Source organism: Chelonia mydas, chromosome 2 (assembly GCF_015237465.2).
Source record: "Chelonia mydas isolate rCheMyd1 chromosome 2, rCheMyd1.pri.v2, whole genome shotgun sequence".
Taxonomy (NCBI): domain Eukaryota; kingdom Metazoa; phylum Chordata; order Testudines; family Cheloniidae; genus Chelonia; species Chelonia mydas.
Window position 1 is genome coordinate 260,528,023 of NC_057850.1, and position 21,482 is coordinate 260,549,504.

Below are 21,482 nucleotides of genomic sequence, written 5' to 3' on the forward strand. Positions count from 1 at the left end.
GGATGTGTTCAGAGAATACTACGTGGGGAGCAGTTGCAATTTCCAGTGAGGACCAGCAAACAGAACAGGAGTTATGCAGGCGTAAAACATGGGAAGAGAATAACTGAACGAGAGTCACCTGAGACCAAGGGAGGTAGCAGCTCTGGAGCAAGCGCACAGCACCCCCGGCCCCACATTGCACACTAACCCTGCTGCATTTAGGAGGTAGCTAGGCTACTTTACAGCAGTGCAAGAGGCTGATCCACAGGGAGTTTGCAGCTCCCCCCTTTCCTTCCCCAGCCATGCCAATGCACCAGACTCGGCCACACTTTCAATCACTTAAACAGTGTCTCTGCCAAGCTGACTAGGACACGTTCATCCCAGCCCCAGGAGCAGCACTCAGCCAACCAGCAGTGCTTCTCCAGCCAACTGCAGGGCTTCAATCGCCCTGGGATAGTTCACTGTCCTGGTATCACCATGAACACTGCACGAGGACGACGGATGTTTGTTCACATCAAACAAATCCCTACATGTTGTGTCTGAGGAACAGGTCAATGGGCCTAACGCTGCAGGGTGTCCAGGAGCTCCAACCTCCTTGCCCCACTGCTCAGAAAGACCCAGAGATACCAATACACAGAAGTTAAACTGAGCACCAAGGACAGCTAGGAGCTCTATGGACACCTGCCTCTCACAGGCCTCTGAACAGCCACCCAAGAACAAAGGTTTGCAGTTACTGCTGGCCTGGCCTGAATTCAGCCTGGCAGCCTAGAAGCGAGAGGCTGCAACCCAATCCTCCCTGCCGCTGTGCCTTGTTCCCCAGCAGCCCCCAAACCCAGACAGGCATTTCCATAAACACAGAACTCACCTGCTGCCCCAAAGCTTTTATTTTAAATGAACATACTGGGGGGAACTAGACTCGCCAGGCTTTAAAGACGGCATGAGCGCGGGGCTGGGTTAACAGGGATGGTGACAGGGGCATTTCCCACCAGGGCCATGCCATGAACACACAGCAGCAGCACGAGATGGTGATGAGAGGGCTGCAGGTACACAGCAGGTTTGACCTCATGCTAGAGAAATGGTCCCCAATCATGCTGAGCAACTGTGCCATCCTGCCCTATCCAGCAGCCTCCTGCCCCTCCCAGTCCCATCCAGCTGGCTGCCTAGTCAGGTGTGTCCTAAGCCAGGAGCCTGATCAGCGAGTAACGCTCAGTCCTTACCGCTCCTCCAGGCTCTGCCTGCCTACCTCAGTGGGGAAGCGCTGTGCTGACCCCCAAGGAACTGACATGCCACCTCCGGTCCATGAGCTCCCTGGCACATTGGAAACGCACACCTGGCGCAGTGGCAGACAATGGCAGCACACCAGGGCCTGCCATGGGACAGGGCAGGCCTAGATTACCAACCACAGAGGGCTGAAATGCCCATTCCTACTGCTGTAACCTAGTGAGTGCCCACGGCCTGCAGCAAGTACAAACACACGCAGTTATCGTGGGTATTAGCGTAGCACCAAGAGCCCTGGTGCAGGAAGAGTGCCCGCCCTGAAGAACTTCCTCTGAAGGCACAAGTCCGTGTCACGCCCAGCGCTAACCAACATCCAGAGCAGGACGCGGTCCTCACTGGTGCGGCTCAGTGGCTGGGAACCAAGTGGCTCCATGCCCACAAGCAAGAGAAGAGCGGGGAGATGGCTGCAGGGACGGGGTGCGCACGGCTCTCAGCTTTTACACAAATGTACTTTAAGGTGAAAGCACCCCAGTCCCCTGCCAACTCATCCTGTTTGTGGGGTGTGTGCAGCCTTTCACTACCCACCACCTGGGGTAGTGACCCCTCCATAGCACCGTGCTCCATGGGCCCTGCTGCACAGCGGTGCCTCTGGCATGCTGGGGGGACTTACAGATGCTAGACAAGAATGAAAGGAAGCAACACGCTAGTTTGTTCCCATCCAAGTGCCCACTCTCACCCTAGCCAGCAGCTGCTGCTGGGAGGGGCCCCAAAGCTTCGGGAGACGTCAGCACTGAGACAGAGAGCGTGGTCAGGTAGCAAAACACAAGGAGAGAAAAGCCCCAGTGGGTTCCGTAGCCATCTCTTCCCCCAGCGCTCCTGGGGAGCTATGTAAGGTCAGCGCGGGAGAAAGGCGCTGGCCTAGCAGCCCTGTGAACCAGTCAGCAGGTACGGCAGAGCCCTGCAAGCTTCGCATGTGCGCACGCACATCTCCCAACCCTGCCCCAGAAGATCACCTCTGGGGCTCAGGGGAGGCCAGGGCCAGTGGCCCATTCTGCCTGCGTGCTGGGACTGCCCAACAGGACCAAGGTTGGCAATGACTGGCGGGAACCGGTCTGAGATGGTCCCACAAAGGGCTCCTTTCCCACAGCCTGTCCCAACCTCCTGCCCCAGCCCGTGGGAAAAGCAGAGGCCTGTGCTTGTGACAGCAGGGGCTGGTGCCCGGGCAGAGATGGCGCAGCACAGGCCCCACCTCACTGTCACTAAGTGAAGACGGGATTTGGTACCCCCTGCCCCAAGCAGCCCTGGCTTCTTCCTTCCCCTCATTCGACCCTGTTCAATCAGCCACGCCCACAGGCCAGGCTGTCCCCTCCCCACCTCTGCAGCTTCAGTCCCGCCCACACCCTGCAGCAGCAATCCACAGACAGGCAATGCCTTCTCGCCAGCACAAGGGATCCTGGGGAGGCCTGAGAGCCAGACGCCCACTGCTGCGTGGGACTGCACAGCCCTGGGGTCGGCTCTGGGGGCAGCTGTCGGAGCCTGGCCCATTGCTGAGTGACCGACCCACCCAGGGGATACCCCCTTAGCTGGGGGTAACAACCTGGGGACTGCTAGCTGCGTTTCCATGTAAGAGACTTACGAGAGGGTCACCACACGCGCTGTCACTTCTGCAGGCCAAGCTCAGCACACACACCAGGGGTCCCTCCGTTCCTCACAAGCTCCCCGGGTGCCACCCTCCCTCCCCCTCTAGTACAGGGGCTCCCTGCTGCAGCCCACAGCCTCATGCTAGAGGCTCTGGGTGCCCCCCATTCTGCCCTCCACAATCTGCCTGGGGTTCTGTGTGTGCCCCCCCCCACAGTCCTCCTGCCATTAGTATTTCTTTTCTTCCTATCTGAGACACACGTCGTTCATGGTGTCGCCACGTTCCTGCTGGGACGACGGGCTGAGCGTAGCTGGGAGATCATGCCGGAACCTATTCATGGCTCTGTTCTCTGCCGTGGAGCTAGTTACACACCTGGCTGAGGCTGGGGGCTCAGCTAACCAGGTACCAGGGCTCCCCGTGTCCCCCGGCTGCCCCTTCCGGTTTTCAGTTCTGACCCGACGCACAGCAGTGCTGCGTAGTTATCGTGTTACAGTTATCAACGCCATCAAGCGGAGCTCTGCCCCAGCACGCAGTCCTCCTCCACCAGGGCATCAGCGCCCAGCTTCTCCTTCCTGCTCCCCAGGAAGGGCACCTCGACCTCGTGGGGCCCCCACTGCTTTCAGACCAACCGCAGCCTTCTCTGGGGCTGGGGCTGGGCCTCCTGCCCCCCCATCCCCCCATGAAGTGCAGACACTCTGGGAGGAGGGCACGAAAATAAAAGGGACGCTGTAACTGTGTCTACAGGGGCTGGAGCTTGCAGCCCCAGGTGGCCTTTCACTTCCCTGCAGAAGGCTCTGGGGGGGGATCCAGAGCCCAGCTATACCCTCGGTACAACTTACGCCCAGGCTAGCCAGGCTCCACCTCTGTTTGGATCACAGCTTCCAAGAGCCGCCCCCACCCCACGTTTAGCTCCAGGGAGGCCACAGGGTAGAGCTCCATGGGCCGTTCCCTCCCAGGGAGTCTCTTTCAGGGTTTGGTTTCCCAGAACACTCGCCACAGGGTCCCAGGCCTGCCAGCTTGCTGCGCCCTCCCCTCGTTCTGCTCACAGCAGTACTCGGCGTCTCCTCGCACCCTGCAGCAGTGCGTGCTGATCAACCAGCCGGCTTGCCCGCTGTCAGGAGCTGCGCCCTCTCTGAAGTTTGGTGTGTGTAGAATGAAGTCAGAGCTGGCTTCTGGCTGTAACGTTCCCCTGTCCGTGTCTGGTGTCGTGGGTGCGACAGCAGCATGGGTTAGCCCCACGTTCCCAGACCCAGTCACCGTACAGCTCGCCAATCAGGTGCACGCTCTACTCGCTCTGGCTCACACCGGGGGACGGGCGCTCTCTGGTGCGCTCACAGAGCTCTCTGATCTTCGAAGCTCCTGCCACCCCGCTGCACTGACACCACATCTCTGCTTGCTTGGCTTCAGGAGCTCCCTGCCGTGGGAGACGCAGTGGCTGAGGCCCCCTCTGCAGGCCAAGCGCACGTGGGGCCAGTCCCCACAGCGGCGCAGGGTGAAGGTGTGTCCGTGGGGGAAGCTTGCGTGGCACTGGGGGAAGCATACGGTCTCTGCTGGGAGTGGGTTCTGCGGTGAGTGAGGAGATTGGGCTTCTGGCTGAAGGTCTTCCCGCAGTCGGCGCAGCTGTAGGGCCGCTCCCCGGTGTGGGTGCGGTAATGGGTCACCAGGTTGGGCTTCCAGCTGAAGCCCTTCCCGCACACGGTGCAGGCGAAGGGCCGCTCGCCAGTGTGAGTCCGCTGGTGCGTGAGGAGGTTGGGTTTCTGGCTGAAGCTCCTCCCACACTGGGTGCACTGGAACGGCCGCTCTCCAGTGTGGGTCCGGAGGTGCGTGACCAGCGTGACCTTCTGCCGGAAGCATTTCCCACACTCCGGGCAGGCGTATGGCCGCTCCCCACCGGGCACTCGCTGGGGGAGCTGCAGGGCTATGTGCTCCTTGAAGGGTTTCCCACATGGGGAGTGGGAACAGCACCTCTTCCCGGCGTGGGCCTCCATCAGATCCACGCTCGGCGGCCTTGCGGGAGGTCTCTCCCCTATGTGGACACGCTGGTGGATCTTCAGGGACATCTTGCCCTTGAAGCGTTTGGGGCACTGGGCACAGGCGAAGGGCCGCCGCCCCACATGGGTTCTCTGGTGGGCAAGGAGGTTGGGCTTCTGGCTGAAGCTCTTGCCGCACTGGGGGCAGGAGAAAGGCCGCTCACCCGTGTGGGTCCGGTAGTGAGTCACCAGGTTCCCCTTCTGGTTGAAGCGCCGCCCGCACTGGCTGCAGGCAAAGGGCCGCTCGCCCGTGTGGAGCCGCTGGTGTGTCATCAGGTTGGCTTTCAAGCCGAAGCTCTTCCCGCACACGTCACACCGATGGGGCCTGTCACCCCAGTGGCTTTCCTGGTGCTTTGCCAGCTGGCTGTGCTGGCTGAAGCTCTGCCTGCACTCGGGGCACGTCCAGGCTGTCTCCCGCACCTGCGCATCCTGCTGGGCTGGCAGGGACAGCCGGGGCCTGAGGCCTTTCCCACGTTCAGGAAGCTGATACGGCTGCCATCCTGCATGGCTGCCCTGATGGGCAATGAGAGCCGGCCAAAAGCTAAAGCTGCTTCCGCAATGGTTACAGATGAAGGGCCGCTCTGCCCCGGGGGCCGCGTGCGCCGCGTCACCAGGGCCCAGGCAGGGTTCCAGGTGTCTGAGGAGATGCTGGTTCAGGCTGAGGCCTCTCCCATACTGGGCGCTCTCGCAGGGCCTCTCCCTGGCATGGCTGGGCTGGTGCTTCAGAAGAGCCGCCTGTGGGCAGCTTTCCCCACACTGCATGCACAGGAAGGGCTGCTCTGCTGAGGGGGCTTGCTGGGGCAGTGGGATATGCTGTTTCTGCGGGAAGCTGCTACCACAGTCAGTGCACATGCATGGTGCCTGGCTTTCGGGGATCTTCTGGGCTAGCACCGGCTGAGTAGGATTGCGCTGGCTCTCCTGCTCAGCGCCTGCGGGCTGGAGCGGCATGGCGGGGGGACCGTGGAGTGGGACTGGCTCTGGATTCCCACAGGGTCTGGGCTGGCTCAGGCTGTGGGTTCTCTGGTGCGCTTTCAGGGACACCTTGTCCTTGAAGCACTTCTGGCACTCCCCACACGGGTAGGGTCGCACATCCGTGTGGGTGCTCTGGTGAGTCACCAGGTTGGTCTTCTGGGTGAAGCGCTTCCCGCACTGGAGGCAGGCGTAGGGCCGCTCCCCAGTGTGGGTCCTGTAGTGAGTCACCAGGTTGGTCTTCTGGTTGAAGCTCTTCCCGCACTGGGCACAGCTGAAGGGCCGCTCGCCCGTGTGGGTCCGGTAGTGAGTCACCAAGTTGGGTTTCTGCGTGAAACTCTTCCCGCACTCGGGGCATACGAACGGCCGCTTTTCCTCATGGTCTCCCTGGTGTGCTGGGGACTTTGGCTTCCCCCCAAGCCCACCCCACAGCGGCGGCTTCTCCCCTGCATGGGTTCTCTGGTGGGCAATGAGATTGGCCTTCTGGCTGAAGCTCTTCCCACACTGCGTGCAGGAGAAGGGCCGCTCCCCAGTGTGGATCCGCCGGTGAGTCAGGAGGTTGGGCTTCTGGCTGAAGCTCTTCCCGCAGTCTGGACACCTGTAGGGCTTCTCTCCCGTGTGGATCCTCTCATGCGTGATGAGGCTCTGCTTCTGGCGGAAGCGTTTCCCGCACTCAGCACACTGGAAAGGCCCAGCCCCCAGCTGGCATACGACGGCATCTGAACACTTGCTGAAGCCGGCTGACTCCTCCATCTTGATCCTGGTCTGGTTTCTCTGCTGACTCTTGGACACCAGCTGCCGACTGTGAAACGAGCCATCAGAAAGGTCACAGACCATGGGGGACAGCTCTACGTCTGCAGCAAAGCTCTCAGAGTTCTCTTCCTGCTCCACTGTGTTCACGCCCCCATGCTCTGCTGGATTGCAAAGAGAAAGTGAAGGCATTAACTCATGGGCTTTCCTTGCCGTTCGTAAAACTCTACAGAAATGAGCAGCTCACAAGGCTGGACCCAGACTGTACCCAGCTGAGGGCTGCACTGGCAGCCTGCAAGAACAGCAGAGGCCGCAGCTAACTGGCATAAAGCAGAGCAGACTGCTGCTGTCCTCATCTTTGCTATGGAACTGCAGCCCCTTGAGACAACAGGTCCAGCAAACCACTCCCTGTGCTGATCTCAGCCTCCGCTGGAAGGGGAGCCCAGAGCAGAACAAATTGCTGCTCTCACTCACCTACGCAGGCACTTCCGGGGATCTTGCTCTCCTCCAGTTTCTGCTGAGCCTCGATATATCGCTCCTCCCAATGCTCAATATGGAATAAACCATCGGGCTTGAAAAATCCATAGCCTGGTTGAGGGGATAGAGGATGTCATCATGTATGGTTAGGCGCATCCAGTGACAACACCACTGTGCTGGAGACAATGCATATGCTACTTCACAAATCAAATAATTAACCTAAGTCCCAGGGGAAACTTTTTCTTTATTCTAAGCCTCTACTGCCAAATGTGGAATTAAAGATACCGGACAATACAATCAACACACCATCAAGCTCCCTGGCTAGCCCTCCTTTTCCTCTCCACTGTCCTGGGGGTGACTGGCAGACAGAGGAGAGCACATCTGGCCAGGAAAACAGTGAGCTTTCAACGTATCTTCCAAATGTTCATAAAAATACTTTGTTCTTTTTTAGTGTCTTTCAACCCAGACTCTCAAAGCCTGTAAAGTGTTAATGAATCACATCTCCAGCCTGTCTCCTGGGAGGAAAATCTGGATCACTAGCCACACTGTACTGAGGGAGAAACTGAGATCCAGGGAGGTTAAGTGGCCTGACCCAAATTTGCACAGTGGGTCAGAGTGGCAGAGCTGGGATTAGAACCCGGGAGCCTAGACTTGTCCTTTGCCTTGTCCACTAATCCTCCCTGAACCGCTCAATCAAAAGGGAGGGGCGACAGCCAGATGTCATTTAGGACTGGTGCAAAACCACGACGGACGCGTCCCCTGAAACTCTAGCAAATTCTATTTAATCTGAACTAAGTGAGTAAAGGCATGGAAGGATTCCGCCAATGGCACTTTCATCTGCTTCTCTCGACCTCGCGTGCTGCTAACTAGCTGTTGTGCTGAGCACTCACCTGCGCAGGGATCTGGCGGACGCTCTAAGCCACCAGAGACCAGCTGAACCCCAACACCTGGGGGTTCCCCTCGTTCAATCCGGAACAAGAGATCAGGTTTGAGAGCTGGGTGGCCTGGTTCGGGGGGGAAAATATTCCTGTTAGCAGGTGCTCGACCACTGCTGCCCGCACTGAAGTCAACAGGAGCCAGAGCCTTCAGCATCGCGCCGGCTCTGGCCCCGCTGCACTGCTAGCTGGCGCTGGGTGGAGGGACACGGCTGTTTAGAGCACAGCTACGGTCAGAGAGCGGAGAATAGAAAATGGCATCATCATACCCAGCACCTCTAGCGCCCATGGGGGTGGGGAGGAATAAGTCTCCATTGCCCACTCAATCACCAGTGTGCCATGCCCACTCAATCGCCAGTGTGCCATGCAAGATGGACAGCGACAGGGCCAGGCTGGGGGCAGATTTTAGGAGGTGCCCTAAGAAGTGGACCCAGGCCCTCCAAATAATTTCATGAGGGTCTCCAAAGAGGCTCAGATGGCAATGACTTTGGAGCAGCACTGACCTGGATTTGAATTGGTGGCGCCGCGAGAAAAGGTTCCACAGCCCATCTCCAGTTCGCGGTGCCATCCGGCCCCCTCCTTTGATGGGTGCGACTCTTCAGACATGGCTACACCCAGCCGCAAGGCCAGCTGCCTTGTGTGGGGGATGGGGCTCTCAGACCCTGCAACAGGCAACACCTGAGCCTGCGCTCCACCAGGGGCCCAGCCTGATCGCTCTTCCCCGTGGAGCTGCTTGCACCGAGGCCCCTGAGGAGGGGAGGGACAGAATGAGGAGGGAGACAGGGCGCTCCTGCTGCTCCACCAACCAGCCATGTACATCACAAAGAGAGTGAGCCTCTCCAGCACCCCTCACGGCCACACCCAGAGCCACCCACTGCAGCCAGGGAGCAGCCCTCTGCCCTGCCAGGGAGGGCTGCAAAGTGGAGCCACTAGGAAGTCCAGAGCCTGGCTCCTGGCAGCCCCAGTACAGTTTCCCTCAGCTCCTGGGTCCCAGATCCCGCTGGAAGAGCACAGGCTGGTCTTGCTTCTCTTCTGAGAGTGAGGCGGGCAGTGAGTTTAGTGACACTGTCGTCTAGGGGCTGGAGGGAAGAGCTTTGTCCCATGCACCAGCAGCACCAGCTCTGGTTTCAGGAAGCAGACTCTTGCAAAGAGATTTGGAGGAGAAGGTAACAGCTCCTCAATCAGTGAGACAGCTGAGCCCCGCCCAAAGAGTTATATTTACATCAGCACTCTCCAGCCCCTCACATGTTCCCCTTTTACTGCCTGGCATCTCACCTCTAACTTGTGCACCAGACACAGTCCTCACCCAGCAAGGTGACCAGCTCGCACAGCTCCCTCTGCCACTCCACTAACGCCACCCACTCCACCGGGGAGAAACAGACCCTGCCGTCCTCAGACGTCACCGGCACCTGCAACAAGAAGCTGCCCCCACTTAGCACTGCTGCTTCAGCAGCACAGCCGTCACCCACCCCAGTCTACTGGGCAAGGCCATTGTGTGCTGGCCCAGACAGGAGAACAGGCTGGGTGTGCCAGGCACTCGTACCGGGCGACATGGCTGAGTACAATATGGGTGGCTAGCTGGTGGGACCACGGCTCCTGCCTACCTCACCGTGCAACAGGTGACATGGCAGAGAGCAGAAGGCTCTGTCTGGAGGAAGGAGCTTGGGATAGCTGGGGTGGGAATGGACAGGGGACACGCGCGTGAACAAACTGCCAACTGGCAGCATCGCACACGGGGGAGAAGCGGCTGGAGCAGGGGACTTGGCGTTCTACGCCCAGCTGTGCCACTGATTCACTGTGTGACCTTGCACAAGTCACTTCCTCTGCTGTGCCTCAGTTTCCCCATCCGTGAATCGGGGATACACCACATTCTGCCTCCCAGGAAAACAGTCAAGCTGTATTCCTTACTGTCGCTAAGGTCTCTAGCTAATGGAACCCAGAACCAAAGAGAAAGCTGGGCAACAGGAGAGGGAGCACAGAAGGATCCTGGACTCCCAGAAGGACAGTGACTCTCAGGAAAGGTGAGGAAACTGAGGCAGGCTCTTGCATGCAGTGGTTTGTTACTTCTCCATAGCTCTGTATATCCCTTGTGCTCTGGGTATGAGTGAGGTATGTGTAGTTCAGAAATACCTTTGCAATGTCTGTGTTACCTGCTTTAACTGTAACAAAGTCCCTGCAGGGTTAACCTGTAAACCAGAGTGCCCGGGCGGACAGAGCTTAAATACTGGGAAGACTTGGGGAATCAGCACTGGTCTGGGGCCTAGGGCAACTGGCCCGCAGGGTTCCACACCTCCAGGAGGGGGTACCAGACGGGGCTGGCACTCCAGAAGCGTGCCAGGCAGGCCAGGCATACGGACATGGTCTGGACGCTGCTCAGGCTCAGTAGGGTGAACAGCCCATGGAATCCAAGTTCTCGGTCTATTACAGCAGCCCGGTTACTGTCCCCAAGGGGCAGGGAGCTCAGCCAGGAGTGTAAATGAGGGCACAAAATAACAAGAAATGGGGTGACACGTTGTTAGGTCTCCAACTCCCCCAGAAAGTGTCCAAACACCACCACAAAACCCTCACAGAGCAACAAGGAATCAAAGGCTGCCCCTGCCCACCATAGCGCCATCTGCCTCTCTTCTGATGGGGGGAGGGGGAGGAAATAGAGATCAGAATTAACCCCTTCCTGTCCGCAATGTGTGTGCACAAGAAAGCAAGCAGTCAGGCAAGCCTGTGGCACCCTGCAGTCCCCCAGCTGCAGCCTACCTGGGCAGCACCCCCTGCAGGCACTTTCCCATCGGAGACGACTCGGTGGAAGATGACGTGGATCCTGTGTGAAGGATGTGAGGACGAGATCCTGTCCCTTCACCTTTTACTAGGATTGGCAACTCGAATCGTCTCTTCTCCCAGCTTCTTCGAGTAGCTGCTGCAGATCCCTGCATTGACAGCAAGTAGCGCTAATAAGCAGGGGCTGGGGACAGGAGAGAGGCATAACACAAAGGCTGAGAAGCTGCTCAGAGAGAGACCTGACCAACGCTTTCATCCCACCTCCCTCCAGCCATCTTAGGGAAAGAGTTCAGCTAAGCCCAGGCTCTGTATTGAATTCACAGAGCCCCTGTTATTGCAAACTTCCCCAAGACCAGCCCGCTCAGCACTACTGGGACTTGTAGTCCATGCTGCCGAGAGGATGCTACCATACGTGAGTGCTGCCTAGCCTGCTTCACAGTACACAATGGGGGAGGGGAGAGAAAACTACAGTTCCCAGCAGCCTCTGGTACAGCTTAAAGATAGCCTGTCCCTCTCCAGTCAGTGATAACAGTGAAAGCAGGGCCCCTTTATCCCAGCCCACCAACTCGGCTAGACCCACAGCCCTGAAGGGTAGCACTGCAAGAAGCAGGAATGCAGACTGCAAATCGGCAGACCTGGATTTCCCCTCATCTCATCATTTGTTTCAAAATTCAGCGATTCCTGGCCTTAGTGCTACCCTGTGGCTGAGAGTTCTACAGGTGAATTATGCACCAATTATTTCCTTTAATGAGTTTTAAATGTGCTGCCTTTCAACGTCATTGAATGGCCCTTTTTGTTCGTGTAGTGCAGCCAGTGATAAATGAGAGCCCCTGATTCACGTGTCTATCCAGTCATTTCTTTGTCTCCTCCTCTCTACACTGAAATGTCCCAGTCTTTTCAATCTCTCCCGGCCTCAGCTCCACCTCTATCCCCTTCCTATCACTGCACTATCTTGTTTGAGAAAGGGGGACCAGCACAGAATGCAGAATTGGGGGGACGGGATGTACGGAATGGCAGCACTCCGGACAAGAGCCCCACCCCTCATCCGAAGCTGCCAGAAACCCTCCCTGATTCATACACTACAGCCCCCTGCCAAACCTTTACAAAGTAGCCAGTGTTTGCGTGTGTTCCAACTCTGACTACCTAGCACATAAAGGGTTAAGTCTGATGTGCATGACAACTGCACTCAGCCCCTGAGTTTTGGAGGGGCTGGTTATCAGCTCCCCACTGAAGTCATGAGAGCTGCATGCCTCCCAGTGCCTGGCCCTTCACACTGACAGAATGTCCCATTTCCAAAGCGCTTGACCATCGTTAGCAGACCCAGTAACTTTCCCCAGGCCTTGCAGCTAGTGAGTATCAGAGATGGGACTCAGACTCAGGAGGTCCTGGCTCCCGGACCCATGCTTACCCTGCACTTTAACTGAACTGTTGTTGTGTGCCCCAGATGTCCATAGTAATGAGGGAGGAATCTTTGATGGGTCTCAGTTACCTCCAATCTCCTCTCCAGTTATTTTTCTCCCTGGGCAGCAGAGGAGCCTTGCTGGAGCTAATCCTGGAGTGCTGTCATGTGCGCCTAGTAGCCAGAGCACCTGCTTTACATTGCAAACGCGGTTAGTTCCACTTTTCTGGGGCGGGAGCATTTACTGAACACTCGTTGTCTCTTCTACCTCTGTGTGTGGAGCTTTCTGCACTTTCGTCTTCATCTGTGCCCAAATGCTCTGCTTTGAAGGGAAACGTTTACCCCAGGCTCGTGCTGGAAGGACACAGCACCCTGCAGGAAAGCTACTCGCTGGGAAATGTTGCATAATCACAGATCAGAATCTGAGCTGAGAAAACAGGCTTTGAACTTCAGCGCCTTCAGATGCTTTAAAATCAGTGTTCCTCCTGGTTCTCTAGAGCATTCAAGAAACAGGAGGGCACTACGGAGACCAACTAAGCTATGTAGCCTAGGGGTAGTGTCAGGGAAGAAGGCCCAGGCAAGGACTGGCAAGAAGTTTCATGCCAAGTGCCATCAGGCCGGTTAGACACTGGTGACTGGGAGTGGCTGAGGGACTTCCACACCCATCTCCTCTGATGCACCCCCAGATGTATTGGGCCACAAATTCTAATAAAAGACCCCCCCCACCACCTCCGCCAGCTCCATTAGTGCTGTGGCAGCTCTTGGTGAGTCTCTGAGCCTACCAGGCAGAACCGTTCTCAGTACTCGGCTGGTAAGAGAGGAAGCAGTTAAGGAAGCTCATTTGGATCATGTTAAGTATCCTCACACCTTCTTGTCAACTGTCTAAATGGGCCATCTTGATTATCCCTGCAAAAGTTTTTTTCCTCCTGCTGATAATAGCTCGTCTTAATTAATTAGCCTCTTACAGTTGGTATGGCTACTTCCACCTTTTCATGTTCTCTGTATGTGTGTGTGTGTATATATATATATATCTTCTTACTATATGTTCCATTCTATGCATCCAACGAAGTGGGCTGTAGCCCACGAAAGCTTATGCTCAAATAAATTTGTTAGTCTCTAAGGTGCCATAAGTACTCCTGTTCTTTTTTCATTTGGATCAACGGTTCTCAACCTTTCCTGGCAACTGGAGTAGTGCACCAGACTAGGAGCCTGTGCTGATCTCACCCCGGTGAGGATCAGGAGTAACTGCAGGAGTTCCAGCAGCATACGGTCAGCATGACAGCAGAATCAGGCACTCGGACCTCTGCGGCACAAAGAGAATCATGCCACATTTACAGATGGGGAAACTGAGGCACAGGAAATTACTTGGCCAGCACTACTCAGGAAATCAGGGCAGAGCTGAGTTTGGAACCCAGGCATCCTGACTTCCAGTCCCCAGCTCTCGTCAGTAAGCCACACTCTCACCTGAAACAAGTGAGGCATTGCCCAGCCTACACCGGGAAGCCCTGTGTGTGCATCCCAGTCCCATGAAGAAGCCAAAAGGAAGGGAAGAGGCCGAGCTTGCTCGAGGGGTCATTGGAGTGTGGAGAGGAAAACTGCATGGGAACTTTGCAACAAAACCAGAGAAATCCCTCCCCTGGCCCCTTGTTCTATTTACAAAGACAGCAGAGCTGGGCTCCTCGTGCAGCGGGGCCTCCTGACTGGCAAGCAGCCAGGGACAGGTTTGGCTCAGGGAGGGAGATGACAGGGAGGCAGGACGGGATGGAGTCCAGCCTCCACATTAGCACTGCAGGAAGCACAGAAGAGGAGAGACCCAGAGGCCACTGTACACCCTCTCTTCACTCCCACATAACTACTGGGGAAGGACCACTCCTGACCCACCCATGACAGGTGAGACAAGCAATGGTGATCCTCAACCCCCTCACATAAAGACATACATGGAAACCATTGCTTTACCCACCCAGAAAGCACTTTCATAGAATCATAGAATATCAGGGTTGGAAGGGACCTCAGGAGGTCATCTAGTCCAACCCCCTGCTCAAAGCAGGACCAATCCCCAATTAAATCATCTCAGCCAGGGCTTTGTCAAGCCTGACCTTAAAAACTTCCAAGGAAGGAGATTCCACCACCTCCCTAGGTAACCCATTCCAGCGCTTCACCATCCTCCTAGTGAAAAAGTTTTTCCTAATATCCAACCTAAATCTCCCTCACTGCAACTTGAGACTGTTACTCCTTGTTCTGTCATCTGCTACCACTGAGAACAGTCTAGAGCCATCCTCTTTGGAACCCCCTTTCAGGTACTTGAAAGCAGCTATCAAATCCCCCCTCATTCTTCTCTTTCGTAGACTAAACATCCCCAGTTCCCTCAGCCTGTCCTCGTAAGTCATGTGTTCCAGTCCCCTAATCATTTTTGTTGCCCTCCGCTGGACGTTTTCCGATTTTTCCACATCCTTCTTGTAGTGTGGGGCCGAAAACTGGACATACATTTCCAAGGCATACATGTGACAGCCTCTTGATGTGGGGGTGTTGATGGGCTTTTCCATCCCACAGTGCCCAGAGCTAGTGCCCAATACTGTGCTGGGGGCTGGGTGGGCACTTGAAGCTGGTGGGCGTAATAGCCGCCCTTCATTCAGGATAAATGTAAGAAACAATTAATTCCTTTATGGAGTAAGATGGCTGAAACAATAGGAGCCACCACCCAAAACACAGGCCATATGCAAGGAGCTGAGCAAGGATGATGTAGCTGTGCATGCATGTGGAGAGAAGCAGCCAGAAACACCACAGAGGCACACAGAGAAGGCAGCAGGGAAACACCAGAGACAGCCAGAGAAGCATTTGTAGCATGAGCATAAGAGAAAGCTCTTGGGCAGAGTGCTAGCTGGAAAGGGGCTTGGAACCATGAGCAAAGAAGCTCTCTCTCCTATTGTTTGATTCCTGCTGTGTTCATGGAGACAGGACTTTGCATATTCTTTGTAGATAAATAGGGTTGCATCAAAGAAATGCCTGATTCCATCATCAATTGCTCCTAACAGAAACAACCCACAAGTTCCCAGATATCAGCTAACCACTCAGGTCAAAAAGGGTGACACTGGGAAGCAGGCTTAGGCCATCTAAGTAGAACTGGCTTTCAGCACTCTCTTAGTTTGCAAGTTTCAGAGTAACAGCCGTGTTAGTCTGTATTCGCAAAAAGAAAAGGAGTACTTGTGGCACCTTAGAGACTAACCAATTTATTTGAGCATAAGCTTTCGTCAGCTACAGATGCAGTGTGCATCCGATGAAGTGAGCTGTAGCTCACGAAAGCTTATGCTCAAATAAATTGGTTAGTCTCTAAGGTGCCACAAGTACTCCTTTTCTTCTTGGTTTGCAGTTATTTACAAAGAAGTACTCAACGGTTTGGTTCTGCTCCCATTTCCCTGCTCTGCCCCCACATGATGGCTTCCAGGTCTCCCCAGCCACTGTGTTCCAGCAGAACCCCCTCTACGCACAGGGAGAGACTTCTTAGGCCATTGGATGGCTCCATTGATTGACACAGTTGAACCACAATGAGAACAACTAAACCCTTGAATCTACAAAGAGAAAGTGCACTTCCCCTCCCTATGCTGCTGCCTGACACCCAAACTCAGCCAGGCTTTAGCTCCGTCACCAATCTGAGTTGTTTCCGTATTTCGTTAAGCACAGGGAGATGCTGGACAATGAGGGTTGATCCAAGCTGAAAGCGTCTGTCCCCAGGAGACTTGAACACAGGATGTGTTTTTCACAGAAGTCCCAGAGCAGTGAGACTGAGGATCTTTGCAATACAAGGCTGAATCTACTAGCAGCCACAGTCTGGCAGTCAGTGCAACTTTGAGGCTCCTTTAGCTCGTCCCCTGACTTCAAGTGAAACAGAACTAGCACTGCAGGGAGCGAGTTGGACATACATATCAACAGAGCTAAGCTGAAAGCTCGTTCCCAGCTATTACCGAGATCTAAAGAGAGAATTTACTGCTGTTTTGCTACAGTCCTCCTCCATGGGCCATGGCACAGTGGTCCCCTACAGTCCATTTATACAGCTAGTTTGTAATGTCCTAATGGGATTCCCATCCCTTCCCTTAGGACAGTGGTTCTCAACCAGGGGGATGCTTAGCCCTGGGGGTACACAGAGGTCGTCCAGGGGGTACATCAACTCATCTAGAGATTTGCCTAGTTTTACAACAGGCTATATATAAAAAGCACTAGCAAAGTCAGTACAAACTAAAATTTCATACGACTTACTTATACTGCTCTATATACTATACACTGAAATGTAAGTACATTATTTATATTCCAATCAATTTATTTTATAAGATTATGGTAAAAGTGAGAAAGTAAGCAATTTTTCAATAATAGTGTGCACTGACACTTCAGTATTTGTATGTCTGATTTTGTGAGCAAGTAGTTTTTAAGTGAGGTGAAACTTGGGGATACGCAAGACAAATCAGACTCCTGAAAGGGGAACAGTAGTGTGGAAAGGTTGCGAACCACTGCCTTAGGAGATGGGTTTACTTGCTTGTCACTGATACACTAGGGAGATTTTCTTTGATATGTTACCCTTAATTTCCCTTTTCTCCATTCCAGCCCCTGACTCCCAGTCACCTTCCCACCCTGGCAGCATCCTGAGTAATTCTTCTGCCAGCGCAACTACTAACTCGCCTCATCACTGGGCAGTTACAAAGGATAAACCTAGCCTCAGCTGAGCCTCTCCCCACACCTGCCGCCTCTCCCCACACCCGCCCCCTCCCCCCAGCCTAACCCCGCCCCCTCCCCCAGCCTCTCCCCACACCCGCCCCCTCCCCCAGCCTAACCCCGCCCCCTCCCCCAGCCTAACCCCAGCCTCTCCCCACACCCGCCCCCTCCCCCAGCCTAACCCCAGCCTCTCCCCACACCCGCCCCCGCCCCCTCCCCCAGCCTCTCCCCACACCTGCCCCCTCCCCCAGCCTAACCCTGCCCCCAGCCTCTCCCCACACCCGCCCCCTCCTAACCCTGCCCCCTCCCCCCAGCCTCTCCCCACACCCGCCCCCTCCTGACCCTGCCCCCTCCCCCCAGCCTCTCCCCACACCCGCCCCCTCCTAACCCTGCCCCCTCCCCCCAGCCTCTCCCCACACCCGCCCCCAGATCCCCATGTGATCGCCAGACACCCCCCGCCAGTGCCTCCTCACGTCACGGCAGCGGCGCTTACGTCACCCTGTGACTCCATTTTGTGGCGGGAACACGTCATCGCGCATTGTTATAGCAACACAGTCCAACTCCCGCGCTAAGCCCTAGAGCCGCATCACCGCGGCGACCGCCCATCCTCGCGGGTTGACGTCACATCGGAACGTGATGACGACACCACGCGCACGCGCGGACCCGCTCACCTTCAACCAGCTCCGCGGAGACGCTGCCGCTGAGCGCAGCCCCGCAAGGGATCACGGGAAAGATAGGAGCCAGAAATCTCGCGAGAACAGGCGGGACCTCACGGACCGCGCGAGAACGGGGCCGCACGGTGTGATGGGAGATGTAGTTCCAGGCGGGGCAGGGCGCTCCCGGGAGCTGGGAGAGCCGAGGGGCCGGCGCGGCTTTCTGTAGAGAGGAGCCTTGACTGAGATGGCCAGAGCAACGCCCCACAGCACCATAGAGTCCGCCAGAGCGCCGCTCCCATGGCACCATAGAGACGTGTCCGCCAGAGCGCCGCTCCGATGATGCCACCATAGAGGCGTGCCAGAGCGCCGCGCCTCCCTGGGGGCCGTGCAGCTGCAGCACCATAGAGACTGTAGAGACGTACCAGAGCGCCCTTCCCCCAGCACCATAGAGACGTACCAGAGCGCCACCTCTGTAGCCTGGGGGAGCAGAGGCCTGAGGGGCGGAGGCCATGCGGCAGACCAGTGGCCGAGCCAGCCTGGAGCCCCCGTGTCCTGGCTCCCCGCCCCCTGCTCTGAGTTAGGGTTGCCGGGTGTCTGGTTTTCACCGGGCCCTGGCCGCTCAGCGGACACGGAAAGTCGGGTTTCCGGCGTACCGCGGTCAGCCTGCCGCCGAGCGGGCGGGAGGACCGGCAGCTGCCCGGCTGCTGAGGGAGAGCCTCGGCGGCGGCTGGAGGGGCCTCGGCGGCGGCTGGAGGGGCCTGGGGACGCGGCGGCGGCTGGAGGGGCCTGGGGACGCGGCGGCGGCTGGAGGGGCCTGGGGACGCGGCGGCCGAGGAGGGGACTGGCCCGGGGCGGGGAGCGCCCACAGTTTGGCGCCAGTGCTGCCAGTAGACAGGCCGCCGGTTGCCAACGCTCTAATTGCACAAAACCAAACGCCCTTGCCCCGCCCCCTTCCCTGAGACCCCGCCTCCCTCTCACTTCGTCCCCCCTCCCTCCGTCCCTTGCTCTCCCCCACCCCCACTCACTTTAGACTTTCATCGGGCTGGGACAGGGGGCGGGGTGCGGGAGGGGTTGAGGGCTCCGGCTGGGGTTGCGGTCTCTAGGGTGGGGCCTGAAATGGGTTCCGGGTGTGGGAGGGGGCTCTGGGCGTGGGGTGTGGGCTCTGAGGTGGGGCCAGGGATGATGGGTTGGGGTGCAGGGGGGTGAGGGCTCCGGCTAGGGCTGTGGGCTCTGGGGTGGAGCTGGAGAGGAGGGGTTCGGGTGCAGGAGGGGGCTCCGGGCTGGGGCTGAGGGGTTTGGATTGCAGGAGGAGATGTGGGAGAGGGCTCAGGGCTAGGGCTGGGCAGGGGCTTGGGGCACAGGAGGGGGTGCAGACTGTGGGTGGTGCTTACTTCAGGCAGCTCCCAGAAGTGGCCAGCATGTCTCTGCAGCCCCTAGGCACAGGGGTGTCCAGTGGTCGCCGCACGCTGCCCTCATCTGCAGGCACCGCCCCTGCAACTCCCATTGGCAGCAGTTCCCGGCCCATCGGAGCTGCAGAGCTGGCACTCGTGGCGGGAGCAGCACACTGAGCCCTCCAACCTCCACCCCACCCAGGGGCCTCAGAGACATGCGTTATGATAACACAGTTTGATTAATGACCACTAACTAATATCTAATACCTATACACACACACACCCCAAATGTTCTGCAGTTGCTGTATAGTTACCAGTCCTGAACATAGCTTGAGTCCGTGGCTTGATTTCACAGCTTCGGTTTGTAGCTTGTGGCGGCTAACTGGCCAGGAAAGCCGGGCACAAGGACAGGCTGGGTCTCTGTTGGGCATGCATCGATGCCCTTTGATGTTGGCAGCAGAACGTTACCCAAAATCTTCCATCTCACCCATCCTTTTTGTAGGCTTTAGTTTGAATCAAGAGTCTATTGGTCTTGCTGTGTCATGCTGTCTCTGGGTTCAGTGTGATTGGTCACCTGTCAATTGCAGACCTGACTTTCAGCCTGGGACCTGACTTTGATCTTGTTTCAATTTCACCTTTGTTCTTTTCTTTTGGGGTGGACTCTTCTCACTTTGTTAGGGCTGTTGCCTGCATCTTCAGCTGTTGGTATTTGCACTTAACTTTATCAGGACGGGCTGGAGGTTGATTCCATTATCCATGCATACCTCATTCACACATCTAAACTAAACTAATAAGGTTACAGCAGGATTTTGCAAAATGAAGGTTACAGCAGGGTTTACAAAATGGAGTGAGCGTTTCAAAATGGAGTTTGAGTTACAATATGGAGTCTTATTAATACTAGTAATTAAAGAAAAGAAATAATTTCATTCTTCAGCTCTACATTTGGCAACTGCTTCCGGGAGCCCTGTGGAGCCAGGGAAATTAGGGAGCCTGCCTTAGCCCCACTGCACCACCGACCAGACTTTTAATGGCAAGAGCCGCCAGGGTCCCTTTTTGACCGGGCATTCCAGTTGAAACTCGGATGCCTGGTGTGAGGGGTTGGATCACACAAACCCCTTGGCGGCTGCCAACTGATGTGCCAAGTCTACTGTTGCTCCTGCTTTCCTGCCCTGTCAGCTTAGGAATTCAGTGCCCTGCCTGGTTTGAGCCAGACCCTCTAGCCTGCTGCAAACCCAGACCCAGGTCTGAACCACGTCCCCTAACAGCTGTTGGCTTAATTGAAAGCAGCTTGGGAAGTATTCCTGTCTTTAACATTCAGATGCTCAACTCCCAATGGGGTCCAAATCCCAAATAAATCCATTTTACCCTGTATAAAGCTTATACAGGGTAAACTCATAAATTGTCCACCCTCTATAACACTGATAGAGAGATATGCACAGTCCCCCCTGCCCCCCCACCAGGTATTAATATATACTCTACGTTAATTAATAAGTAAAAAGTGATTTTATTAAATACAGAAAGTAGGATTTAAGTGGTTCCAAGTAATAGCAGACAGAACAAAATGAATTACCAAGCGAAATAAAATAGAACATGCAAGTCTATGTCTAAGAAAACTGAATACAGATAAAACCTCACCCTTAGAGGAATTCCATTAAGCTTCCTTTTACAGACTAGTCTCCTTCTAGTCTGGGTCCAGAAAGCACTCACACCCCCTGTAGTTACTGTCCTTTGTTCCAGTTTCTTTCAGGTATCCTTGGGGGTGGAGAAGCTACCTCTTTAGCCAGCTGAAGTCAAAATGGAGGGGTCTCCTATGGGCTTAAATAGACTTTCTCTTGTGGGAGGAGACCCCCTCCCCTCTCCTATGCAAAGTCCAGCTCCAGGATGGAGTTTCGGAGTCACCTGGGCAAGTCACATGTCCATGCATGATTCAGTTTTTACAGGCAGCAGCCATTGCCCACATGGTATCTTGAATGTCTCCAGGAAGACTTCTTATGTGGATTGGCATCTTCCAACATCCATTGTTCGTTAAATGCTTCTTGACTGGGCACTTAACTTGCACATTCCTTTCTCAAGAAGCCAACCAAATGCTTTACTAAGTCTACTTAGAATTCAAGCAAGTACAACTTCGAATACAGCAATGACACATGCATACAAATAGGATGAATAGATTCAGTAGATCGTAACCTTTACAGAGACTTGTTACATGGCATATGTAGCATAAACCATATTCCAGTTATGTCAGATATATGTTCATAAGCATATTTCCATAAAGTCTTATCGGGTGCACCGTCAAACCTGGCGACCCTAGTGGGAAGGAAGGGGGCAACCCGCTACCTGCAGGGCATGGATGTTAGGAGAGGAGCCATTTGGAGAGCAGCCCCTGGCCCCTCTCCACTCACCCCCCACTGGCTGCAGAGGGGCCCGGGCTTGGCACGTTGCATGGGGCCACTTCCCCTGAAGTGCCAGGCCAGGCTGCCAATCCCAGCTCTGCACATGGCACAATCACCACCCAGGTAGGAGCCCAGCCGCCCACCAGTGCCACTCCCTGAGAACTCGGGCTCCCGCT

The 21,482-nt window shown here is 55.8% G+C and overlaps 2 protein-coding genes across 20 annotated transcripts in view; both read right to left on the reverse strand.

The window, feature by feature from the left end:
- GIMAP8 (GTPase, IMAP family member 8) overlaps nucleotides 1-21,482 on the reverse strand; it is a 641,187-nt gene that overhangs the window by 271,662 nt on the left and 348,043 nt on the right. The gene's annotated exons all lie outside the window — the stretch shown is intronic.
- LOC114021696 (zinc finger protein 84) lies at nucleotides 846-19,896 on the reverse strand. Of its 19 annotated transcripts, none has more exons than XM_043541834.1 (8): nucleotides 17,363-17,511; nucleotides 10,749-10,918; nucleotides 9,273-9,406; nucleotides 8,501-8,744; nucleotides 7,953-8,066; nucleotides 7,060-7,173; nucleotides 4,191-6,749; nucleotides 846-4,144 (listed from the first exon to the last, which is right to left on the reverse strand). In XM_043541834.1, exons 4-7 carry the CDS (start codon nucleotides 8,601-8,603, stop codon nucleotides 4,240-4,242), a joined length of 2,841 nt encoding a protein of 946 aa, XP_043397769.1. In that variant the 5' UTR covers nucleotides 8,604-8,744; nucleotides 9,273-9,406; nucleotides 10,749-10,918; nucleotides 17,363-17,511; the 3' UTR covers nucleotides 846-4,144; nucleotides 4,191-4,239. The 19 variants fall into 19 exon arrangements, with proteins under 19 accessions (XP_043397769.1, XP_043397766.1, XP_043397768.1 ...); XM_043541831.1 differs by lacking the exon at nucleotides 17,363-17,511 and adding exons at nucleotides 12,178-12,438; nucleotides 12,690-13,129 and having other exon boundaries at nucleotides 846-6,749; XM_043541833.1 differs by lacking the exon at nucleotides 17,363-17,511 and adding an exon at nucleotides 19,231-19,896 and having other exon boundaries at nucleotides 846-6,749.